The sequence below is a fragment of the Somniosus microcephalus genome, chromosome 7 (genome assembly GCF_052327205.1).
Source record: "Somniosus microcephalus isolate GS21.2 chromosome 7, FLI_Smic_1.0, whole genome shotgun sequence".
In the NCBI taxonomy this organism is placed as follows: Eukaryota; Metazoa; Chordata; class Chondrichthyes; order Squaliformes; family Somniosidae; genus Somniosus; species Somniosus microcephalus.
The window spans coordinates 20,042,524-20,068,140 of record NC_140993.1 but is presented as its reverse complement, the minus strand read 5'-3'; the positions used below and the strand labels follow the sequence as shown (position 1 = coordinate 20,068,140).

Sequence of the window (25,617 nt, the reverse complement as noted above, 5' to 3'; positions counted from 1 at the left end):
GATAAACACAGGAGGGAGAAAGATACAAGGTTATGCTGATAGGTTAGATGAGGAGAGGGGGAGGAGGCGCATATGGAGCATAAACACAGACATAGACCAGTTGGGCTGGATGGCCTGTTTCTGTGCTATATATACTTTGTATGTAATTATTACAGCTTTCACCAGAATGATATCGGGACTAAAAGGGTTAAATTATGAGGACAGGTTGCATAGACTAGGCTTGTAGATAGAAGACTAAGGGGAGATCTAATTGAGGCGTTTAAGATGATCAAAGGAGTTGATAAGTGTAGATCGAGAGAAACTATTTTCTCTGGTGGGGGAGTCCAGCACAAGGGGGCGTAACCTTAACATTAGAGCCAGGCCATTCAGGGGTGATGGCAGGAAGCACTTCTTCACACAAGGAATAGTGGAAATTTGAAACACTTTCCCCCAAAAATCTGTTGAGGCTGGGGGTCAATTGAAAATTTCAAAACCGAGATTGACAGATTTTTGTTCGGCGAGGCTATTAAGGGTTACGGAATCAAGGCGGGTAGATGGAGTTAAGATACAGATCAGCTAACTGGATGGCGCCACAGGCTCAAGGGGCGGAATGGCCTCCTCCTGTTGCTATGTTCCTATGCTTTGACTGCTTTCCAGCTTCAATCACTGGTCAATCTGGAGTACTGCTAATCCTTCTCCCAATATGGGAGTTCTCCGCGGTTCTTCTCCAATGGACTTTTCCACTGTAGTTTATCCCCCGTGGGCCCATCTCATCCTGGAAGAAGTGCAAGATTTGGTTTTTGTCGTACAAAACAGGAGATCATGCTACAGGCTACAATTTGCTAAATACTATACTCTTAATATAAGACATCTGCGGAACCATTATGTTTACATCTTTCGCTGGCTGCTAACTCATGTGCAACTAACTGAAACAACATCTCCCCTTTGATATCTGCCCGCGAACCCGTCACAAAAGAAATCAGTTTCATTTGGTGGGCAAATTTAGGACAATATATGAATATAATTTTTATTAAAAATATAAACATAACTCAAACAATTCTGTCGGCTCGTCTCAGGGGGATTCAAGAAAGGAGAAGTACGCTAGCAATGGCAGATACAATCTCTAACGGCCCTTCGGAATTCCAGGATAACTTAACTAAAATATAGTAGCTACTGAACATTAATCGACATAATTTCATGGTGAGTGCACTTGCACTGTGCTATCAATGCCGAGTTTTTCCCCCCTCTCCTCAAAGCACTGACTCATACCCGAGTACGAGAATCCATGCACAGCTTACACCTGTAATTGAATGACTGAAAGGCAACATTCTCGTGGTTTATTTGTAACACAGCAACCCACCCTGGATCGTTAATGAGCCAACACCTTTTCAGTACATTTTGTTCAAATGCTCTCATGTGACACCACAACAGAGCAAATTATTTGTAGGCAATTACAAGTGTCACTCCACAATTAATTTGTCGTGCCACTGTTTGGACTGGTCGAAGAAAGAAAGACTTGCATTTCTACAGCGCCTTTCACAACCACTGGATGTCCCAAAGCGCCAATGAAGTACTTATAGAGTGTATTTACTGTTGTAATGTGGGAAACGCGGCAGCCAATTTGTGCACAGCAAGCTCCCACAAACAGCAATGTGATAATGACCAGGTAATCTGTTTTTTAGTGATATTGATTGAGGGATAAATATTGGCCAGGACATCGGGGATAACTGCCCTGCTCTTTTTCGAAATAGTGCCGTGGGATCTTTTACGTCCACCTGAGGCGGCAGACGGGGCCGCAGCTTAACGTCTCACCCGAAAGACGGCACCTCCGCCACTCCCTCAGCACTGCACGGGTATCAGCCTAGGTTTTTGTGCTCGAGTCCCTGGAGTGGGACTTGAACCCACAACCTTCTGACTCAGAGGCGACGGTGCTGCCCACTGAGCCACGGCTGACACTATAGGCAATTACAAGTATCGCTCCACAAATTAATTTGCAATGCCACTGTTTGGACTGGGGGAAACAAAGTCACAATCTTATGGTGAGCCACTTGGTACTAATTATCTTAGCAAGTGTATTTTCTGCAAAACTTTGTTGTAACATTGAAGAAAATTGCTTTTTTAATTTATAATGGTCTCATGTCTCATCTAGTCTGTACTTAGCTCAGGCAGTTTCTATATTTTGTGATACTGTCACCTAGTCAGAGACAGATAATCCTTGAATCTTGTTAAAGCAGCATTGTTTATAAAAGGACATCAATTTTACGTTATTACGACTTACAGTTGATGGTAATGAGCTAGATTTTCCTCTAATTATAGTGAAAAATAAATGTGAGGAACCCCAGTTTATACTCAAGACTACCCTTTTTGCTAGAATTAGCATAATAAAAACCCTTTATGGCATTAAAATGTTTACTGGAAAATACTTCAAACTGTAACTAAAAGAATGAAAAGATTGGATCGGCTGGGGCTGTTTTCTTTGGAGCAGAGGAGGCTGAGGGGAGAATTAATTGAGGTGTATAAAATTATGAGGGTCCTAGATAGAGTGGATAGGAAGGACCTATTTCCCTTAGCAGAGAGGCCAATAACCAGGGGGCAGAGATTTAAAGTAATTAAGTGATTAGCGGGGAGTTGAGGAGAACTTTTTTCACCCAGAGGGTGGTGGGGGTCTGGAACTCACTGCCTGAAAGGGTGGTAGAGGCAGAAACCCTCATCACATTTAAAAAGTACTTGGATATACACTTGAAGTGCCATAACCTGCAGGACTACGGACCGAAAGCTGGAAAGTGGGATTAGGCTGGATAGCTCTTTGTCGGCCGGCACAGACACGATGGGCCGAATGGCCTCCTTCTGTGCTGTAAATTTCTATGATTCTATGAAAAGGCTGGATCCCCAACATAACATGGAGTGGGACGGGAGGATGCGGGTTCACGGCAAGCTTGCAAACCTGGATACTTTGGGAAAATAGGAACATGAGTAGGCCATTCAGCCCCTCAAGCTTGTTCCACTATTCAATTAGATCATCTGTAACAGAATTCCATCTACCCGCCTTGGTTCCATAACCCTCAATACCCTTGCCTAACAGAAATCTACCTCTCAGTTTTGAAATTTTTAACTGACTCCCAGCCTCTTTTGGGGGGGCGGCAGTGAGAGTGAAGAAGTGCTTCCTGACATCACCCCTGAACGGCCTAACTCTAATTTTAAGGTTACGCCTCCTTGATCTGGATCCCCCACCGAAGGACATAGTTCCTCTCTATCTAACCTTATCAAATCCTTTGAACATCTTAAACACCTCAATCTTTTATACTTCAGGGAATACAAGCCATGTCTATGCAACCTTTCCTCATAATTTAACCCTTTTAGCCCCAGTATCATTTCAGTGAATCTGCGCTGCTCCCCCTCCAAGGCCAATATATCCTTCCTGAGGTGCGGTGCCCAGAACTGAAGGCAGTACTCTAAATGGGGTCCATCCAGAGCTTTACGTAGCCCCCTGGAAGCTAAATATTCCATTCCTCTGGCGAGGGAGCGCTGCACTGTCTTTCGGATGAGACGTTAAATCGAGGCCCCGTCTGCTCTCTCAGGTGGACGCAAAAGATCCCCCGGCCACTATTTCAAAGAAGAGCAGGGGAGTTATCCCCGGTGTCCTGGGGCCAATATTTATCCCTCACCCAACATCACTAAAAGAGATTATCTGGTCATTATCACATTGCTGTTTGTGGGACCTTGTGCTGCAGATTGGCCGCTGCGTTTCCTACATTACAACAGTGACTCGTCGTCGTACGTGTCTTCACACTGTTCCCTTTGGGGAACTGTATGAAGTGGTGGAAGGATTTCTGGCCGCGATTAACGCTCCTTCCGTGACCGTAACCATCTTTGTCCCAGCCATTAGGGTGGTTAGTACTATGGCGGGAGGGTTTTACGGGCTCCCACAACCCATACGAGGGGGGGGGGGGGGCCACCCACACCCACGGACGCAAGTATCCCGCTGGATGTCAACCCAGAATTTAGAGCCGGAGCTCCAACTCCACTTGCCGGGACTGTCTGGAGCGGGGTTCGAAACCCTACACCTTCTGGCCCAGTGGCGGGGACAACAGTGACTACGGTTGAAAAAGTACTTCATTGGCTGTAAAGCGCTTTGGGATGTCCTGAGGTCGTGAAAGATGCTATATAAACTTAAGTCGCTCTTTCTCTTTAAAACCAATGATTCTTCTCTAGCTTTATGCAAGTATGTCCGCAGCAGCATCAGATGGTTGCATGGTTTTGATAATTTGGAGAAAGGTCATTATAGAAAGCTGCGCTAACAGGAAATTGGTCACAAGACCTTATCTTGCAGTGCTAAGTATCATCAAAAACAAATGTAAAATGTTCTATTGTTAGAGACAATCTTCAACCTTAGAAGCAGTAACAGAAAATTGTCAACAGACCAGAAAATACCAAGGACATCTGTACTTATACAGGACAATTACATAGGAAGATTCCATGTGAAGGTCTGTTGCCAAACTTCTGACACTTCTTCAGTGGTTGTAACAGACCAGCTGACTTCACAAGCAGCATGTTAGGAAACAATATGAAATGAACCTTGGTAGATGTTGTGCAAATATTGTTATTTAGACACAGATTATTAAAAAAAAAATTGAAACCAGATGTTGGAAACACATGCTTTAAGGAGGTGCGTTCAAGACAGCTGACAGTTTCAAAGTAGAGCAGAACTCAAACGCCATTGGAGCGCAGCCATAAATCGGTCAGAGTCATGTCAGACTGCCATCAATGATATGGCAAATAGAATAAAGACTAAACGCCCCCACCGCCAAATACGCTCATTAGATCTGCAGAGTAGATTCTTCTTGGTTTTCACCTGACCGTAACAAAGCTGAATTAGTGCAAGGAATCTTGGTCTTTGCCTTTGAAGGGCGGGGGAGGCAGGATGATTTCTTCTTTTTTGTGTGTCTGTGTGTACACAACGCATACTGAATCTAGATTTATATATCCTGTTGTGAACATCTGCGTTGTTTCATCTGCCCTTTTTTTTTGCAAGGTCCAGTACTGTCCTGCATCTGTTAACTTTTATGATTTGGCTCATTTTTCTGCCCATTCTTTCCGAAGGCTTTCTGCGACTTGTACGCCGACTCTATTTGGACACGTTGCAATGATATTTACGCTTAAAAGTCTTTCCAATCGCAAACGATGTCTTGTTGCTTTAATAACCAGCTTGGAGTCGTTATCTCAATTACTCATGCCATCCACCATTTACAAGTCAGTGGGGGGTGTGGGTGGGGTCAGATCTTAAATCTGTGAACCTATGTGCCAAGATACTAAAAAGGGCTGTGTATAGTGACACCACTATTCCCGGCAAGAAAGGAGATGATTCGGTCATTCCCCCCGTCAGTCACTGCTGAGAGTGACTGGGATTGATGTTATGCACAAGATTTCTATCACGCAACTATCCTCCACTCACTGCATGTTGCTGGAGAAATCACCTTGCTTTTATCGGGAGGAGTTGCTGTAGTTTGGGTCATGAGTGCTGTTTGCTGTAGTTCATAGAGACTCTTTTTAAACATACTCTGTAGACATGGATTTACAAAAGGTAAATCGTGCTTGACTACTCTACTGGAATTTTTTGAGGATGTAACTGGTAGAATAGATAAGGGAGAACCAGTGGATATGGTGTATTTGGACTTTCAGAAGGCTTTCGATAAGGTCCCGCATAAGAGATTAGCGTGCAAAGTTAAGGCACATGGGATTGGGGGCAAGGTATTGACTTGGATAGAGAACTGGCTGGCAGACAGGATGCAAAGAGTTGGAATAAATGGCTCTTTTTCTGAGTGGCAGGCAGTGACTAGTGGGGTACCGCAGGGATCGGTCCTAGGACCCCAGCTATTCACAATATATATAAATGATCTAGACGAGGGAACTAGATGTAATATCTCCAAGTTTGCAGACGACACAAAGCTGGGTGGGCGTGTGTGCTGTGAGGAGGATGCCGAGAAACTCCAGTCTGATTTGGACAGGTTGGGTGATTGGGCAGAAGCATGGCAGATGCAGTATAATGTGGATAAATGCGAGGTTATCCACTTTGGTGGCAAAAACAGGAAGGCAGATTATTATCTGAATGGCAATAGATTGAGAGAAGGGGAAGTGCAACGAGACCTGGGTGTCCTTGTGCACCAGTCGCTGAAGGTAAGCATGCAGGTGCAGCAGGCGGTTAAGAAGGCAAATGGTATGTTGGCCTTCATAGCGAGAGGGTTCGAGTACAAGAACAAGGATGTCTTGCTGCAGTTGTACAGGGCCTTGGTGAGACCACACCTTGAGTATTGTGTGCAGTTTTGGTCGCCTTATCTGAGGAAGGATGTTCTTGCCATGGAGGGAGTGCAGCGAAGATTCACCAGACTGATACCTGGGATGGCAGGAATGACGTATGAGGAGAGATTGGGTTGACTGGGCTTATACTCGCTGGAGTTTAGAAGAATGAGAGGGGATCTCATTGAAACTTATAAAATTCTAACAGGACTGGACAGACTGGATGCAGGAAGGATGTTCCTGATGGCCGGGGAGTCCAGAACCAGGGGTCACAGTCTAAGGATAAGGGGTAAGCCATTTAGGACAGAGATGAGGAGGAATTTCTTCACCCAGAGAGTGGTGAACCTGTGGAATTCTCTGCCACAGAAGGCAATGGAGGCCAATTCATTAAATATATTCAAGAAGGAGTTGGATATATTTCTTAAGGCTAAAGGGATCAAGGGATATGAGGAGAAGGCAGGGACAGGGTACTGAATTTGGATGATCAGCCATGATCTCATTGAATGGCAGAGCAGGCTCGAGGGGCCGAATGGCCTACTCCTGCTCCTATCTTCTATGTTTCTGACAGTTTGCTGTAGTGCGCTGTACAAATAGACTTTCTTTGCTGTAAAATAGACTATTTGCTGGGAGTCCTGCCATATGTCCAGTTCCACCTCCAATTCATTGGCTGACACAGTGCAACTCATTGGCAGACACAGTGGTGTCATTAAACACTCTGACAAAAAAAGGAAAATACTCATCCTATCCATTAGGTGGTGCAACCTTGTAAGCCACCTTCCACAACCAGCAGGAATGCTAACTATGGAGTACAAAAGCAAGGAAGTTATGCTAAACCTTTATAAGGAAGCAATAAGGAAGGCAAAATGGCATGTTGGCCTTTATTGCAAGGGGGTTGGAGTATAAGAGTAAGGAAGTCTTGCTACAGTTGTAGAGGGCTTTGCAACAAGACCACACCTGGAGTACTGTGCACAGTTTTGGTCTCCTTATCTAAGGAAGGATATACTTGCCTTGGAGGTGGTGCAATGAAGGTTCAATAGATTGATTTCTGGGATGAGAGGGCTGTCCTATGATGATAGATTGTGTAGAATGGGCCTACACTTCCTGGAGTTTAGAAGAATGAGAGGTGATCTCATTGAAACATACAAGATTCTGAAGGTGATTGACAGGGTAGATGCTGAGAGGTTGTTTCCCCTGGCTGGAGAGTCTAGAACTAGGGGGCATAGTCTCAGGATAAGGGGTAGGCCATTTAAGACTGAGATGAGGAGAAATTTCTTCACTCAGAGGGTTGTGGATCTTTGGAATTCTCTGCCCCAGAGGGCTGTGGATGCTGAGTCATTGAGTATATTCAAGGCTGAGATAGATAGATATTTGGACTCTAGGGGGAATCAAGGGATATGGGGATCGGGTAGGAAAGTGGAATTGAGGTGGATGATCAGCCATGATCTTATTGAATGGCGGAGCAGGCTCGAGGGGCCGTATGGCCTACTCCAGCTCTTATTTCTTAAATCACTGGTTAGGCCCAAGCTGGAGTATTGAGTCCAATTCTGGGCATCACACTTCAGAAAGGACATCAAAGCCTTGTAGAGGGTGCAGAGGAGATTTACCAGAATGGTACCAGGGATGAGGGACTAGAGAAGCTGCGATTGTCCTCCTTAGAGCAGAGAAGGTTAAGGGGAGATTTAACAGAGGCGTTCAAATTGATGAAGGGTTTCATAAATAAGGAGGAACCTGCACAGGGACCCGTCTCCTAGCAGCAGGAAGGGGATTAGAGCCAATTAACTGCCTGTTAACAGGTAGCTAACAGGCAGTTTAGAGGCTTTTCCCCATTTTCTGCCTGCTGATACGGGCTTCCCGACAGCGGAAAACCCCGCCAGGGTCAGCGAGGCAAACTGTGGGTCTGCGGGGGTGAGGGGTCGAAATGTCAGCTGTAGAGGTGAGTGACAGGTAAGTATGAGAGGTGAGTGTAAAGTGTTGGAAAAAGTTTCCTTACCGTTGCTTCTTTCTGCAGGCTTCAACTTTGAGGATCCGGAGGTGCCTCATCTCAACGTGTGAGATGACAGAATGGCTGCTGCATTCTCAGATGCAGCAGCCATCTGCTTTCTGCTGAGGAGAGAGGTCTTGGTGAGCCTGTGTGCAAGGACTCACCTTAGAACAGAGATTGTCAGTGTTTGACAGCTTCTCAAAGCTGTAAAACGCTGACAATTCATCGGTCAAAAATGTTTCGACAGATGAAGCGTCATACGCTGACGTCATCTGTTACCAGCTTTCCCTTAATTGGCTGGTAAGCCCGCAGGGAAGGCTTAACAAGGCCAATCAAGGGAAAATAGCGTGGGTTGGTCAGACGTCGCTGGGGGCGGGACTGAAACCCGGAAACCAGAAGTCCCGCCTCCAGCACGTCTCCATTGAGAAAATCCAGCCCTTTGTCTACATTATTAACCTGCAAGATTAATTTTTAATAACTGGTTGTTTACATGTCAAACTAGGAAGCAAAATAAAATGGCACCATGAAATCCCGACTTTACAATTTATTCTCCTTAAATATTTTCACAGTTATATTAACAATTCTTTTGCTGAAGTAAGCATTAGAGAATAATAAAATCTTGTTAGTGACAGCACTTAACAAAGTTGCCTCACAGCTCCAGGGCTAAAAGTCTGTCAGCATTAGTGGCCACACCCCTTTCTTGAAACACAGTATTTACATAGTTGATTTAACTGTAGTCATTATTGAGAAAGGCAAATTAATTAAATTACGTAAACGAACTGACCCGGATCACATTTGCTTTCATTAAAGGTTCTTATGAAAGGGTTGCGCTGCACTCAACCGAAGCTAACCAAGAGCTGAATGCCAAGCTATTTCATCAGAAAAAGGTCATCACTAAAAAAAAATCATCTTCGTCATTGCCGCTCATTTATGACTAGTGAAATCCCTTTCGCAGTGCCTTGTTTTTCACCATAGAAAACTTGCTCACAAAGACACTTCCGTAGTGGTGATCAACCAAGTATTGGTAAGTCTTGGTCCGGGTGGCAGGAGGGTCGGCGACAACCACTTGAGAAGCCAGCGCCATGGCTGCGCTGCTGGGAACGATGTAATGTGACGTTCTTGTGACATAATCCACCAGTCGATCATACTGCTGTTCAGAAAGTCTTTCTCGGATGCCATCTCCCTAAACAAGAGATAAAGAACCATATCAGCCTTAAGAACATAAGGAATATAGGAGCAGGAGCAGGCTATTCGACCCCTCGAGCCTGCTCCACCATTCAATAAGACCATGGTTGATCTTCTATCTCAACTCCACTTTCCCGTCCTATCCCCATATCCCTTGATTCCCCGAGAGTCCAAAAACCTATCGATCTCTGCCTTGAATATACTCAACGACTGAGCATCCACAGCCCTCTGGGGTAGAAAATTCCAAAGATTCATAACCCTCTGAGTGAAGAAATTTCTCATCTCAGTCTTAAATGGCCGACCCCTTATCTTGAGACTGTCCAATACAACGGGAATGCCAGGATCGCTTTCATGCTACCTCTCAGTCTTTATTATATTTATCTTTACATAGAATTACATAGTATTTACAGCACAGAAACAAGACAGTTAGCTGTGTAGTATCCTTCACATGTTTATGCTTCACGTGAGCCTTCTTCCACCCTATTCCATCTGACCCTATCAGCATATCCTTCTATTCCTTGCTCCCTCGTGTACTTATCCAGCTTCCCCTTAAATGCATCTCTGCTATTTGCCTCAACCACTCCCTGTGGTAGCGAGTTCCACATTCTAACCACTCTCTGGGTAAAGAAGTTTCTCCTGAATTCCCTATTTTTTGAACGCATTGGGGGTAATTTAGACTGTGGGTGATAGTGTAAAACGGGCGGTGTCAGTTCAGCCCCCCATCATGCATCTCTCCAGCGGAAATGAAAATTGGGAGAGGTGTTTCAACGGGCAGTCGAATCGATATTGCCCATTTCCCACTATCGAACAAAGTCAAAATGACCCCCATTACATAGAAACATAGAAGATAGGAGCAGGAGTAGGCCATTCGGCCCCTCGAGCCTGTTCTGCCATTTAATGAGATCATGGCTGATCATCCAAATTCAGTACCCGGTCCCTGCTTTCTCCCCATATCCCTTGATCCCTTTAGCCTTGAGAAATATATCTAACTCCTTCTTGAATATATTTAATGAATTGGCCTCCACTGCCTTCTGTGGTAGAGAATTCCACAGGTTCACCGCTCTCTGGGTGAAGAAATTCCTGCTCATCTCAGTCCTAAATGGCTTACCCCTTATCCTTAGACTGTGACCCCTGGTTCTGGACACCCCGGCCATCGGGAACATCCTTCCTGCATCTAGTCTGTCTAGTCCTGTTAGAATTTTATAAGTTTCAATGAGATCCCCTCTCATTCTTCTAAACTCTAGCGAACATTATGTTTCAATATTATAAAAAAGAAAACTGCCAATACTGGAAATCAGGATTTTATTTTTTTTATATATAGGAACGCAAGGATGTTTTAGGGAAGGAAAAGGTGATGAGGCAGAACATGGGATAGAGCGGTTTCTCTGCCGCTGTGGATGCTGGGCAAAGAACTCCCCATTCAACTGAAAATTTTTACAGTATAATGACCATTTTTGAAAATAAGGACACCTGGAAAAAAATAGACCAACTGATGCCAGTCCCTAAGATGTCCGTAATTTACAGGTTTCGTTGCATTTCCTTTGTTTGGTAAGCTGTTTCATGGCTAAGAAGAGTACATTGATATGTCTTCCATTTACAGAAGATGATGTGATTATAAACTGCAGTCTTGGCTTATTGGAATAGCATAACAGCAGTAGGATCCCCTTCACATATTACACGGCTAAATGCATGAAACTGTTATTAGCAATTCAGCAGTTGACACTTCCCAGGCTCAAAGTTCAAAAAAAGTGAGCGTGCTACAGAAGGTTTGCACCTTGCACCCTCCGTAAAATTGAGCTCATCCAAAACTCTGCTACCCGTATCCGAACTCCGATCACGTCCCGTCCGCCCGTCACCCCAGTGCTCGCTGACCTACATTGGCTCCCGGTCCGGCAATGCCCCAGATTTAAAATTCTCATCCTTGTTTTCAAATCCCTCCATGGCCCTCGCCCCCCTCCCTATCTCTGTAACCTCCTCCAGCCCTACAACCAACGTTTCCTCTAAGCTGCGCAGCTCTCTGCTGGTCCTGGGACCGCCTTTTCCAACACTAAATTTTGCGCATGTGCGAAACTGTGAATGGGCCACGCACCCAAAAAGAAATTAGGAGGAACATTGCCTACAACCCTTTGGGATCTCTGCGCTCCTCCAATTCTGGCCTTCTGCGCATCCCAATTTTAATCGCTCCACCATTGGCGGCCGTGCCTTCAGCTGCCTGGGTCCTAAACTCTGGAATTCCCTCCATAAAACTCTCCTCTTATAAGATGCGCCTTAATGCCTACCTCTTTGACCAAGCTTTTGGTCAGCTGCCCTAATATCTCATATGGCTCGGTATCGAATTTTGTTTGATATTGCTCCTGTGAAGCACCTTGGGACGTTTTGCTACGTTCAAGGTGCTGTATAAATACAAATTGTTGTTGTTTGTGGCATTGATGTTCACTATTTTTTTTAAATTGTATTTTAATGAAACTGTTCCACTGGGCTACTGATCTCAGTGGGTCAAAGGGTTGTTGAGAGAAGCACATGGTTATCGCTTCGAACCTATACCTCGTATCAACACACTAGTGAAGCCACTAAAGGGTATATCTTACCGAGTTCTCACATGCAGCAAGGTACCCCAACGCTGCCAGAACACATTGGAAAATTGCCCACGATTTTCTTATGATGTCCTCACAATGCTTGATGCTGTTGGAGGTACCTTGGTACATGCGATGACTTAGAAAATCTCTCTTTGAAGGTTCAATATTTGACATTTTTACTAAAAGCATTTTTATTTCAATGCTGTAGCGCAGGGTGTACAAGTGTAAAGTGAAGACTCGAGATACCCGAGTGCCACTCTCCCTCTTTCAAGATGCACCGCACGCTACAGTCCCTATCTCGTCCATTGGAAGGCTGTTAGCAACATAGGAACAGGAGTAGGCCATTCAGCCCCTCGAGCCTGTTCCGCCATTCAATTAGATCACGGCTGATCTGTATCTCAACTCCATCTACCTGCCTTGGTTCCATAACCCTTAATACCCTTACCTAACAAAAACCTATCAATCTCAGTTTTGAAGTTTTCAATTGACCCCCAGACTCAACACCTTTTTGGGGGGGAGAGTTCCAGATTTCCACTGCCCTTTGTGTGAAGAAGTGCTTCCTGACATCACCCCTGAACAGCCTAGATCTAATTTTAAGGTTATGCCCCCTTGTTCTGGACACCCCCACCAAAGGAAATAATTTCTCTCTATCTATCCGATCAACTCCTTTAAACATCTCAATTAGGTCACCCCTTAATCTTCTATAGTCAAGGGAATACAAGCCTAGTCTATGCAACCTGTTCTCACTTGCACATTCTGCATTTCCAACAGCTAGTCTTGGAGCCTAGGGAAAGTCAGGTCCCAGGTGCTAGTGAAGGCACACCAAAGCAGTTGTCAATGGCAATGGCTTGGACATTGTAGGGATGCTTTATGGTGCTGGTGTGGGATGGTGCATCATGTGGCAGTCAGCGTGTACAGTGCTAAGTGAAGCAAATCTGGACATGGTGTAGCCATCCCTGGTGTCCCGGGCAGCAATGTGCACGGGTGATGATGTCGTGTGTCCTGTGCAGCATCAGTTGATTGCGGAGAAGGCTGGTGTGGATGTTGGTGCTGCTGATGTGCATGTTGGTGCTGCTGGTGTTTGGGCTGATCGTGTTGGGATTCTGAGGACCAAGATGAGATTTTTTCAAGGGCACCGATGCTGATGGAATAGATGGCAGGTGAGGTTGAGATGACAGAAGTAATCTGTCAATGTTGAGATAGGTTATTTCAAGGAGGTGACAGTGGATAGAGAGATTACTCCAAGCACTTCAAAAGTGCACAAAGCTCAAAAGTGGGTACCAAATCATTAATGCTCCAGCTTCTAAGATTGGGAAGTGACCAGCTGTGAAATGGTAGGTTTTAGACCACTTTTGCAGCTTTCACCTATTCACAGCAATCCACAGTCATTCAGAACCTGACATACTTACCTGACGTGATAGTCACTCTCCAGGAACCTCGTTTTAAACCTGGTAAAATGGTAAGTACATGGAAAATAGTTCTTAACTACCTTTTAATAAGCTTCTAACTATCTAGATTGGCTGACCCGCCGCTTGGTGTCGGGTCTGTTCAGGGATGACGGACCCGACACTTGGAAACTGACAAGGAGATGGGTTTACAGCGGGATACCGACCCGCTGTCAATCTTTGTGATTTTGACAGCAGACCCGCCTCCAAACCCGCACGCTGAGCACCGGAAAAATTGTTTCAATGAGATCACCTCTCATTCTTCTAAACTCCGGAGAGTATAGGCCCATTCTACACAATTATATATACATTTATATGAAATCTTTAAATCTGTGCCTTAAGTTGCACCAAGTTAATACTACCTTCTCTTGTTAAAGTAACCATTCCACTGGTTAATGGCATAAATTGGTCAGCAGCCTGGACAGCATTCATTTTTATGGCACAATTAGTGGAATCGTCAGATTGAAAGCACTGGGAATGGCACAATTGGTCAATAATATATTAATGATAATCACTTAAAGCCATTGTAGGTTTAATATGGGACTCAACAGATATAGGAAGTTATATTGGTTGGTCAGTAACATGAATCAACTGAGCGGCCTGCGGGTGGCGCAGTCCAGGGAGAATATAAATACTCGGGCATGGGCCCAGCTTGCGCAGGACATTCTTAACAGGAACTCGTGAAGGACACAACTAGACCTCCATGTTGTAAAACAGTTGATTAAAGCTTTGTTTAATGCTTAGACCAAGTGCCTAGTAGTTTTCTTACGTCAGTCAGTTAATTTGGAGAGTCGCTTTAAGATGCAGATTCAAGAGTCAATTTTTGATGACTCAATTTCAATAAAGGGACAGGTTGTTACAACCTTGAAAGCACATTGGTTAGTTTAGAGATTAAATTCAATATTATAACAACTTCCCCTCTAATTCATTACTAATAACTTCTTCGCTTACATCAAAAGAAATCTAGGAGGAAACAAAAGCTTAAAAATTACACTTAATGGGTTCATGTGACATGTCTGTAATTTTATTTTAAACTGATCAAATAGTGGAGAAAGGAATGTCATCTGGACAAGTTTGTGCATACAAAATGTTAATGTAAAGAACTGCTTTAAGTTTTCAATATATGGAACATTTTTTTAAATTTGTGTTGGCTGACATATGAGTCTTAACAAAAAGAGGATATCTGCGTTAATGTGAATGAAATTGGGAATTTAAATTTAAAAAAGGGAATTGGATAAATACTTGGAGAAAAAATTGCCGGGATATGGGGAAAGAGCCGGGGGGAGTGGGACTAACTGGATTGCTCTTCGAAAGAGCCGGCGCAGACTCGATGGGCCGAATGGCTGAATGTGATGTACTATTCTGTGATCCTGTGAAAGACTTGTCTGAATTTTCAACGAGAGAAATACAGAGATTTGCGATTTAAAAGTCGTGGCTGTTTGGAAATGTTTCTCGAAGAATAAATAGGCTGCCTTTAATAGGGTCCAAAAACAGCCCATTTCCTGGAACAGTCCCACTTCAGTTGTAGAAAGGGTGGTGCCTTACCTCTGCGTCATACGATATCCTCTGCTGTTTGAGCACGACTTGGAGCAAGTTGTCTTTCTTGGGATCCAGGCGGCACTCAATCTCCGTGACTGGGAACGCCTGCTGCTGCGTGTCCTCACTGACACTGACCACAAACAGTACCTCGGAGGTGAGCAGCAGGCACCCTTCGTACTCCTGGCCAGAGTTGCTCACGATGACCACGCCCAAGGCCATAAAGACTTCAGGCCTGCCCAAAGACTGTAGCATTTTCCTGTCAGAATGCAAAATGTTGAACAGATACCAGCAAAAAAAAAAAAAAAAATTTTATTTAAAATTCCAGAACTGAAACATTTCATGTAAGAAACAAACCTTTCCAAGATAAATGACCTGTTAGTTTGATACAAAGCCAGAGCAATGTAATGAATAATGCCATCGTAAAAATGACTGACTGCCAGAGTATTCTTACCAGACATATTTGAGGTGGCTGTTTGGGGCCTGGTCAGCCTGCTGCTCGGTGGGGTGAAACCTTTGCCTGGGAAGCTGACAAAGTCCAGCTCCATGTAAAATACCTAGAGCAATAAAGACAAGATTCTTACTTCTACTTAACCATGGCAGCAACATGGTGCTAAAATGATGTAATGTGTTTGGAACAGACTGACGGGGATATTCATCTCTTTAACCGCAAATGGCGTAAAAGGCAGAGCTGTTCAACGGTGACAAAAATTAAAATATATAAAGCTAGTCTCAGAAGCGCGAAGGGAAGGCAACTGTACTCCTGCAGGGGGGGAGCTTTTCTAAATAACAGTACAAACACGACCGCAGCAACGATTGTTAATTTCTATATACTATGACAACTACATTAGCTCAACATTCAAGTATGATAATTTCCCTTGGATAGTATTTCTGAGCAGCATCGTTATGAGAAATGATTTCTCTTCCCAAATATATCCATTACTTATTATGGTCGCAGGCTAATCTTTAAACTAAATCAACAGAATTGCACCATTAAAACAAATAAAAAACATAAGTTTAGTATTCAAAACACATGTGAGGTTGAGTCAAATGGATAAAGTGAGTTTTTCTCCTCCTCCAGCATCACACAGGCTCAGGGCTCGAGGTTACATCAGCCTGCGAGTGGACACTTCAGACTTGTATTATTGTCTTCTGGTTGTTAAAGCTTAATAAACTCAGCACACCTTTCTACCGTTTCAGATATCAAATTACGGTGTCCCCCCCTGTGCAATGTCATTGCCTCAATAGGGCATCCTAATTAATGGCTGAGCCCAAATCTAACTAGCACACAGTAAGTCAGGATTTCAAATATGAAATGCAAAAATGAGTAACAAAAACAAAAGGTTTTCAGGTTAACTATAGGAAAGATTAATGCCATATTCTTTAAACATCAGCAAGAGTAAGTGTTGCATTGTTTACTCTCCTCCCCTCCTGGGGTATGGTTCCTCAAACACCAGTTGCCCCCCAGTACCTTGACCAGCTGGCCATAGCCGTGGCTCAGTGGGCAGCACCCTTGCCTCAGAGTCAGAAGGTTGTGGGTTCAAGTCCCACACCAGTGACTTGAGCACAAAAATCGAGGCCGACACTCCCAGTGCAGTGCTGAGGGAGTGCTGCACTGTCAGAGGTGCCGTCTTTCGGATGAGACGTTAAACCGAGACCCCGTCTGGCTTCCCAGGTGGATATAAAACAACCCATGGCACTATTCTGAAGAAAAGCAGGAGAGATCTTCCCAATGTCCTAGCCAATATTTTTCCCTCAACCAACAGCAATAAAAACAAGATGATCTGGTCATTATCTCATTTGCTGTTTGTGGGACCTTGCTGTGCGCAAATTGGCTGCTGTGTTTCTTACATTACAACAGTGGCTACACTTCAAAAGTACTTCATTGGATTGTAAAGCGCTTTGGGACGTCCTGAGGTCGTGAAAGCTGTTTGTTTGTTTCGTTTATTCATGTGTGAGCTTTAACAGTGTTGAGTCCGTGAGGTAGAGGAGGAAGGGGAGAGAAGGAGTATCGTATTTCTATTCTCATCCCAAGTTCACAAAGGCCTGCTACCAAGCACGATCCTCGAACTAACAGGAGCAGAAATCCAAGCTGATTTCCCTCTTCCTGACACAGTGGCGCTGAGGTTGATTGATGTGCCCCAGTTAAGTTCTGCGAAGTTTGCAGAGACCAGGAATCAAGTGTGGGATTCTCCTGGTCTGTACAAATCAGCAACTCGCCGGATAAATCTACCGAGCCTTTTGGGGGGGAAGGCAACAAATAAATGTCTATGCATTTTTCCTCCCATTTATTGAATTCGAAAGTTATGCTGATAGGGTCAGATGAAGAGATGGGAGGAGGCTCGTGTGGAGCATAAACACTGGCACGGACCAGTTGGGCCGAATGGCCTGTTTCTGTGCTGTACATTTTATGTAAAGCTATATTATTAGAGATGTAATATTCCATGGACTAATTAAGCTTGGTTTAAAAACTTTTTTTCAGGATATGATTTCTTCGTGCAAAGCACAGTATCGCAAGAAGTCAGGAAGCACTTCTTCACACAAAGGGTCGTGGAAGTCTGGAACTCTTTCGCTCAAAAAGCTGTTGAGGCTGGAGGTCAATGGAAAATTTCAAAACTGAGAGATTTTTTTTTTAGATAAGGGTATTATTAATGGATATGGAGCCAAGGTGGGTGGATGGAGTTAAGATACAGATCAGCCATGATCTAATTGACTGGCGGAACAGGCTCGAGGGGCTGAATGGCCTCCTCCCGTTCCTATATTCCCAAGACTAAAATATCATTGCAATCGTCAAAGATTTGGAATGCTGCCATCACGCATGTAAAATATTTACTGGTGGTGTGTTACTGATCCTTACGGAGAAGGAAGATTCCATGTTTCGTCTCTGGTTTGTTTGCCAATCAACATGTAACTTTTAATCATCTTAAAAATATATATAGAAAGTGATACTTGACGTATAGTCCTTGTAAAATAAGTAACTTTAGCTAATAGTACCAAACTACCTTACAAATAGTGGAATCAGATTAAGTAATTGAAAACCTCAGGCACTACAGATTCAAAGAAAAGGTCAAACTGAGAATTGCTTGTGTGACGGAATCCTAGGCAAACTGAGAAATACTGCTTTTATTGAATAAACGTGGGAGGATATTACATCGAATGTACAGCACAGAAACAGGCCGTTCGGCCCAACTGGTCCATGCCGGTGTTTGTGCTCCACACGAGCCTCCTCCCACCCCTACTTCATCTCACCCTATCAACATATCCATCTATTCCTTTCTCCCTCATGTACTTAATCCAGCTTCCCCATAAATGCATCCATGCAACTCATTTCAACTACTCCCTGCGGTAGCGAGTTCCACTCTCTGGGTAAAGAAGTTTCTCCTGAATTCCCTTCCGGATTTATCAGTGACTATCTTATATTTATTTGCTGCTTTGCTGAGTCAGTAAATGTGGAAAAAAGTGACGGTTTAAGTCCAGTTTAAAAGTTTACATCATTGGGGCGGGTAGGGGGGGTGAAGAACTTAACCTTGGTAGCAGTACGTGACTACAGGTGTGTTTCTTTGTGTGAAGAGGTGGTGTGCTCTGGGAAGCATTTGATGAAACACAGTATCTTCTATACTTGCCGTAACCAGTTTGCGAGACGAGCTCGGCGGCCCCTCCAATGGGTTTGGTGAAAACCCCCACAATGCCCTTGCCCACGCCAGAGATGACATCCTTGGCTTTGCGCCCAGCTGAAACTTCCGACGTCCTCTGGAAATTCTGCATCGGCTGATCCACGATACCAGCAATGGCACCTGGAAATATCAAGGAGAACTGATAAAGGATCCAGTCTCGCCTTTTCTACAGCTAAGCAGTTTACGCTGTCTCTCGCTCTCTCAAAGAAAGTAACTTTGAAGTCTCTCTCTCTACCGCCATCCTTGGTATTATTCCTTTGCTTGTGAGGAGTAGATTGTCTGGGCCACAAGTACTGTATCTCCGGTATCAATGCCACTTTATATCAGCTCTCAGAAGACACACCAAATAGATTCATAGAATCAAATAGCACAGGAGGTCGTCATTCGGCCCATATTTGTCTGTGCTGGCTCTTTGATAGAGCTATCCAATCAGTCCCAAACCCCTGCTCCTTCCCAAAAGCCTTGCAAAATTTCCCTTTTAAGTATATATCCACTTCCCTTTTGAAAGTTACCATTGAAACCGCTTCCACCATCCTTTGCTTCCATAAGTCATCACTTCACGCTTTTCAGTTTCCTACTAAGTTACCTTTATTCCATCAAAGGGCATCCAATGGCCTTGCCGAGACCCATGGAAATCCATACAGAATCATAGATTCATACAGCACAGAAAGAAGACCTTGTGGCCCATCGTGCCTGTGCTATCCAATTAGTCCCACTCCCCTGCTCTTGCCCCATAGCCCTGCAAAATGTTTCCTTTTCAAATACATATCCAATTCCCTTTTGAAAGTTACTATTGAATCTGCTTCCACCGCCCTTTCAGTCAGCGCATTCCAGGTCGTAACAACTCGTTACGAAAAAAAATAAAAATTCTCATCGCTCTGGTTCTTCCAATTGCCTTAAATCTGTGTTACTGGTTTCCTACCAGTGGAAACAGTTTCTCCATACTTGCTCTAGCAAGACCCTTCATAATTTTGAACACTTCTATAAACTCTCTCCATAACGTTCTCTGCTCTAAGGGGAATAATCCTTATAACAAAATCAAGTTTAGTAAATTTATATATATTATAATAATTCCTTGATTTGTGCCCACCTCCTGTCAACTTTTCTCATTATAAATTCCTATGTTCATGTTTACAATGGAAAGTCTCTATGTAAATTTGTCACACTCTAATTAGGCCCTCCCGCCAGTGCCTCAGTTTTGCACCTCTCACCTCCTTAGCCTGTAGCGCAGAGAAGTGTCCACGGCTCCAAATAAATCCACTTCTCTGCTTCCCAAATGACCATGTGTTTTGCTACGATACTATAGACATTAAAAATATAAAATCAAAAAAATAAGGGCAGAATCTATAGGAGGTCATTTTAACCTAAACCTAAAGCCGCACAATAACGGCATCAGATTGGCCTTTACACCCCACCTCATTTTACTTTTCATTGACTTCAATGCGTGAATCAGGCGGAGTGTAAATTGTAAATCGGGCGGCCGTTCCGATACGGTCAGTTTCCAGTTGGGCAGGTTAAGTTAAAATTACTCCCATAAAATGGCAACTAGGTTACATCAGCACACCCGGGGCCAATTATCCCCCTGGCACTCTAACCCTGCTTCAACGGAACACTATACTTGGTCTCGACTCCCTGCCTGTTTCGCCACAAGAGGTCGACTAGTACGTAGAAAAATCTGCAATAGGTCGAAGTGCACAGGGCAGAAAATAGTAATTTCAAACAACAGATAAATCAATGTTATCAGAAGATGAAAATTCGAGTTTATTCCCACCATCACGTTCTGATATTAGAAAATCAATGCTAACAAACTACGGCCCTTCTTAATATAATTTATTAGTCTACCCTATTTACACGTTCATTAAAATGCAAGATTTCCAATTGCTGTCGAGTCTTATATGGTGTACATTCCGTTCAGTTGTGTAATTTTGCAGTCCACATTCTCATTTTCAGCTTGGCGCACACCAGTCTGTTCAACTATTCGGGATATTTTAATGTCTCACTTTTTAATATCTACTCGTCTAGACAGCCTAAATATCATAGTGAGTTCTTGGAGCAACCCTGAACTGCCCCATTATCAAAATAAAAAAGTTTTCGGTACAATACCATTCTCTCTATGTAATGACCATGCCTGAAGAACTTTGTGGGAATCAGCTCTACATTTTATCAAAAATAATGACAATGGGCAAACCTTGTCCGAACTCCCCCCCCCCCCAAAAAAAGTCAAATAACATCAAAGGCTGTTGAAAGGAGGACTTTTACAAAATGGATTCTGATGCAAAAGATGTTTCTAATGAAATGAACAGAATAGGATACTTTTCCCCAGATAAATTCTCATGTGCATGCACCAAACATGTCACACAGCGCAGCACGCCACAGACAAGGCGAGAACGCAGAACTGAAATATCTTATTGAGATTAATAGATTCATTTCCCCGGAGCGAGCCGAATCATTTCGGAGCAGGCGGGGTCTGGGTTCCTTCATTATGAACTGATTTTCTCCAACGTTTACACAAAACTTAAAACCGTATAAACAAAGCTGAAGTGCTTCACCATAAACGGCCGACACATCGTAGACACATTTACAGTCATCAATAATGCAACCTACATTAAAGGGCCATCGCTGAAACACGGTCTGTTTTATAATAGTGATGGGGTTATTGGTTTTCTAATACTGTACAGATTCAAAAAACGCAACAGGCAAAGGGCTTGGAGGGTCTATCTTCAGAATTTACTCTGATGAGCTCTCGCGGTTTACGTTTTAAAATTTTTGGATTTATTATCAGGCTCTTCAATATTGCCGTACCCAGCAGACTGATTCCTAGCCGGGACAATCCCTGCCGCAGACCTTCCCCCAGGCTGTCTGGAAGCTGTCTCCGCCATTCCTCTTGCCGGTTGTAGTGCTCTTCATCCAGAGATAGCCGATCCATGTTGCGGGCCAAACTTGTCGCCAGATTAGTGATCGATGTCAGAGTGCCTGAACAGAAAGACATGAAACACTGACTCAACACGACGCTGTATTTTTTACAAAGTATATATTGAGAACAATATCACTCCTATAATCAGATAAGCAATCAATCCTGCTCCTTCCTACATTGACTACTCTTCGAAAGTACTTCACTGGCTGGAAAGAGCTTTGGGGCATCCGGAGGTCGTGAAAGCCGCTATAGAAATGCAAGTCTTTCTTTCCTTTCTCTTTTTACTTCATGTCCCTACACAAACACATATAAAAACTAATTTGGACAAACTAGATAGAGTGGATGGGAAGGACCTAATTCCCATAGCAGAGCAGTCAATACCCAGGGGGCATAGATTTAAAGTAATTGGTCAGAGGTTTAGAGGGGAGTTGAGGAGAACTTTTTTCACCCAGAGGGTGGTGGGGGTCTGGAACTCACTGCCTGAAAGGGTGGGAGAGGCAGAAACCCTCATCGCATTTAAAAAGTACTTGGATATGCACTTGAAGTGCCGTAACCTACAGGGCTACGGACCAAGAGCTGGAAAGTGGGATTAGGCTGGAGAGCTCTTTTTCGGCCGGCACGGACAGGATGGGCCAAATGGCCTCCTTCTGTGCCATAAATCTCTATGATTCTATTCTATGATTTCAAATATATGAAGAGGTGATACGCACAATATTAAAAATATAACAAAGCTTGGAATAAGAGCAGACAAATGAAATCTGCTCCTTCTAATAAACCAAGTGCAATTCTGGATGCAATCTGCCCAATTTATTTGAACAGGATGAATGACCAGAGGTAAAACATCCAGGAAAATAAAGTTAGTAAAAATTCCCCTTCTAACTGTGAAGGTAATCAAGTGAAGATCCTAGTGTATTTAACCCCATTGTTATTATTTAGCTGTTTCCAGTTGCATTCTACTGTTATGATTAGGGTAGTCCAGACATATTAACAACAATAACTTGCATTTATATAGCACCTTTAATGTAGTAAAACGTCCCAAGGCGCTTCACAGGAGCGATTATCAAACAAAATTTGACACCGAGCCACAGGAGGAGAAATTAGGGCAGATGACCAAAAGCTTGGTCAAAGAGGTAGGTTTGGAGGAGCGTCTTAAAGGAGGAGAGAGAGGTAGAGAGGCGGAGAGGTTTAGGGAGGGAATTCCAGAGCTTAGGGCCCAGGCAGCAGAAGGCACGGCCACCAATGGTCGTGAACCAGAACTGTGCTGTGTTTGATCGCCCAGCATGTCCATCCTGCCGGCACCCTGCCTTCCCAAACCAATTGGAAACCGAATAGACTTGTCAATACCCGATTGAATGATTCATGACTGTCAGTCAAACAGCCTTTTCTCCCATCTCAGATAATTTTATAACTAATAACCAATGTTCAAAGATGGTTTTTAAATTAAAAAAATGTTATTGCCCCGTGATTTTTCTCCTGGGTTGCTCGTGGCAGCGTCCTGGAGTCTCCAGGGCAACCGTGGAGGGTGGGAAACTCTATTATAGTTCTGTGATTATAAGTTTAAAGATAAATAACCTGGCTACATCAACACCATCCAGTGGCAGGAGGATCAGTAACCAGAGGACACAGATTTAAGGTAACTGGCAAGAGAACCAGAGATGAGGAGAACTTTATTTACGCAGCGAGTTGTTGTGATCTGGAATGCGCTGCCTGAAAGCGCGGTGGAAGCGGATTCGATAGTGACGTTCAAAAGGGGAATCGGAAAAATACTTGAAGGGGAAAAATTTGCAGGGCTATGGGGGAAAGAGCAGGGGATTGGGATTAACTGGATAGTTCTTTCAGAGTGCCGGCACAGGCACGATGGGCCGAATGGCCTCCTTCTGCGCTGTATCATTCCGTGATCATCCATGTTGGTCAGCACGGTTCTGATCTCATTCATGTCCCCTCGTCGCAAATGTCTTTCTTCCCAGGAAAACCAGTTTGACTCTGTGCCTCTTTCTTCCCCATGGCAGCACGGTGGCATAGTGGTTAGCACTGTTGCCTCACAGCGCCAGGGACCCGGGTTCAAATCCGGCCTCGGGTGACTGTCTGTGTGGAGTTTGCACATTCTCCCTGTGTTTGCGTGGGTTTCCTCCGGGTGCTCCGGTTTCCTCCCACAGTCCAAAGATGTGCGGGTTAGGTTGATTGGCCATGAAAAAAAAAATTGACCCTTAGTGTTAGGGGGGATTAAATACGTGGGGTTACGGGGATAGGGCTTGGGTGGGATGGCTGTCGGTGTAGGGACCGGGTGCTAGGGTTTGGATGATCAGCCATGATCTCGTTGAATGGCGGAGCAGGCTCGAAGGGCCGAATGGCCTACTCCTGCTCCTATCTTCTATGTTTGTTTCTATGAACCACCAGCAACTCTGGAAAGCTTCATCTTCCTGGGCACACTGACACTGAAACAACCTGAATATTACAGTAATACTTACGCAGATTCCAGCAATAGATTTATTACTGTAATATTAACCTGAAACAAACATCAATTCTTTTTATACAAATAAAAAAATGTTAAACACTTCACTTCTGCTACACTTGTCCTCCCTTTTTTCTTCTCTTCTCCCCCAATTATCTCTTTTTTTCTTATTATAACATAATTTATTCCAAGATTTCTATTCCTTTGTTTCTTAAAACCTCTTGCAAATTTCCAATGCACATTACCTTACATTTAAAATTTAAATGCATCTCTCGTTCCTCAGCTCACCCGCTTAGTTTGTCCCGATCACTTTGACCGAGTATAAAAGGTTCAGGGCTGATCTAATTGAGGTGTTTAAGATATTTAAAGGAGTTAATAGGGTAGATAGCGAGAAATTATTGGGGGAGTCCAGAACCAGGGGGCATAACCTTAAAATTTGAGCTAGGCTGTTCAGAGGCGATGTCAGGAAGTGCTTCTTCACACAAAGGATGGTGGAAATCTGGGACTCTCTCCCGCTAAAGGATGTTATGAGGCTGGGGGGTCAATTCAAAATTTTGGGTTTGAGAGATTTTTGTTAGGCAAGGGATATTAAGGGATATGGAACCAAGGCGGGTAGATGGAGTTAAGATACAGTTCAGCCGTGATCTAATTGAATAGCGGATCAGGTTTGAGGGGCTGATTGGCCTCATCCTGTTCCTAGAAATGATTCTCCCTTCTTCTTGGAACATGGTAACATGACTTGCTGTCCTCGGCAAAAAAGATATATTATCAGTACTGTAGAAGGAGAAACTTCTTGCAGCTTATGAATACAGAAGGTGACCCAGAATTGATTCCTTCATAACTCCATTAGTCACTCCCTCCTAGACATACATTTATCATCATATTGTGCTTTATGATGCCAAAGCTAGTTCAATTTTGAAAGGTCCAGGGTTTACTTGGCAACCGTCATTTTTTTTTTAAAGATGTGTCATTGTCCTGTTGGCAAATCCTGCAAGTGAGAGGCAATGGCCGAGGCAGTCAGGAACAGCCCGTACTATAAAAAAAACAACAATGTGATCGCCACTAGGGAACATCTGGCCCCATTAAAAGAAAACCGACAATCTGCCTATTACGAAAGTGCTATCTAGTAAAATCGGTTCATGACGTGCCATCTTCAAAAAAAGAAAATGTGTGGGTGTCCTCACACAATTGCAATTACGCAGGAAAGGTTGGACAGGCTAGGCTTGTATTCGTTGGAGTTTAGAAGAGTAAGAGCTGACTTGTTTGAAACATTTAAAATCCTGAGGGGTCTTGACAGGGTGTTTCCTCTTGTGGAAGGATCTAGAACTATGGGGTCACTGTTTAAAAATAAGGGGTCACCCATTTAAGACAGAGATGAGGAGAAATTTTTTCTCACTGAGGGTCGTGAGTCTTTGGAACTCTCTTCCTCAGAGGGCAGTGGAAGCAGAGTCTTTGAATATTTTTAAGGCAGAGGTAGATAGATTCTTGATACACAAAGGGGGTGAAAGATTATCGGGGGTAGGCGGGAATGTGGAGTAATCAGATCAGCCATGATCTTATTGCATGGCGGAGCAGGCTCGA

General features: G+C 43.8%; 1 protein-coding gene across 4 annotated transcripts in view; it reads right to left on the bottom strand.

The window, feature by feature from the left end:
- Nucleotides 1-8,783: 8,783 nt before the first annotated feature.
- vps13b (vacuolar protein sorting 13 homolog B) overlaps nucleotides 8,784-25,617 on the bottom strand; it is a 1,087,794-nt gene continuing 1,070,960 nt past the window's right edge. For all 4 annotated transcript variants that reach the window (XM_085992288.1, XM_085992290.1, XM_085992289.1 and 1 more), the window contains exons 58-62: nucleotides 21,473-21,643; nucleotides 18,620-18,790; nucleotides 15,451-15,553; nucleotides 15,006-15,255; nucleotides 8,784-9,437 (exon numbers count right to left, since the gene is read on the bottom strand). In XM_085992288.1, coding sequence (XP_085848414.1) covers nucleotides 9,189-9,437; nucleotides 15,006-15,255; nucleotides 15,451-15,553; nucleotides 18,620-18,790; nucleotides 21,473-21,643 — 944 coding nt within the window. In that variant the 3' untranslated portion in view covers nucleotides 8,784-9,188. The remainder of the gene's footprint in view (nucleotides 9,438-15,005; nucleotides 15,256-15,450; nucleotides 15,554-18,619; nucleotides 18,791-21,472; nucleotides 21,644-25,617) is intronic.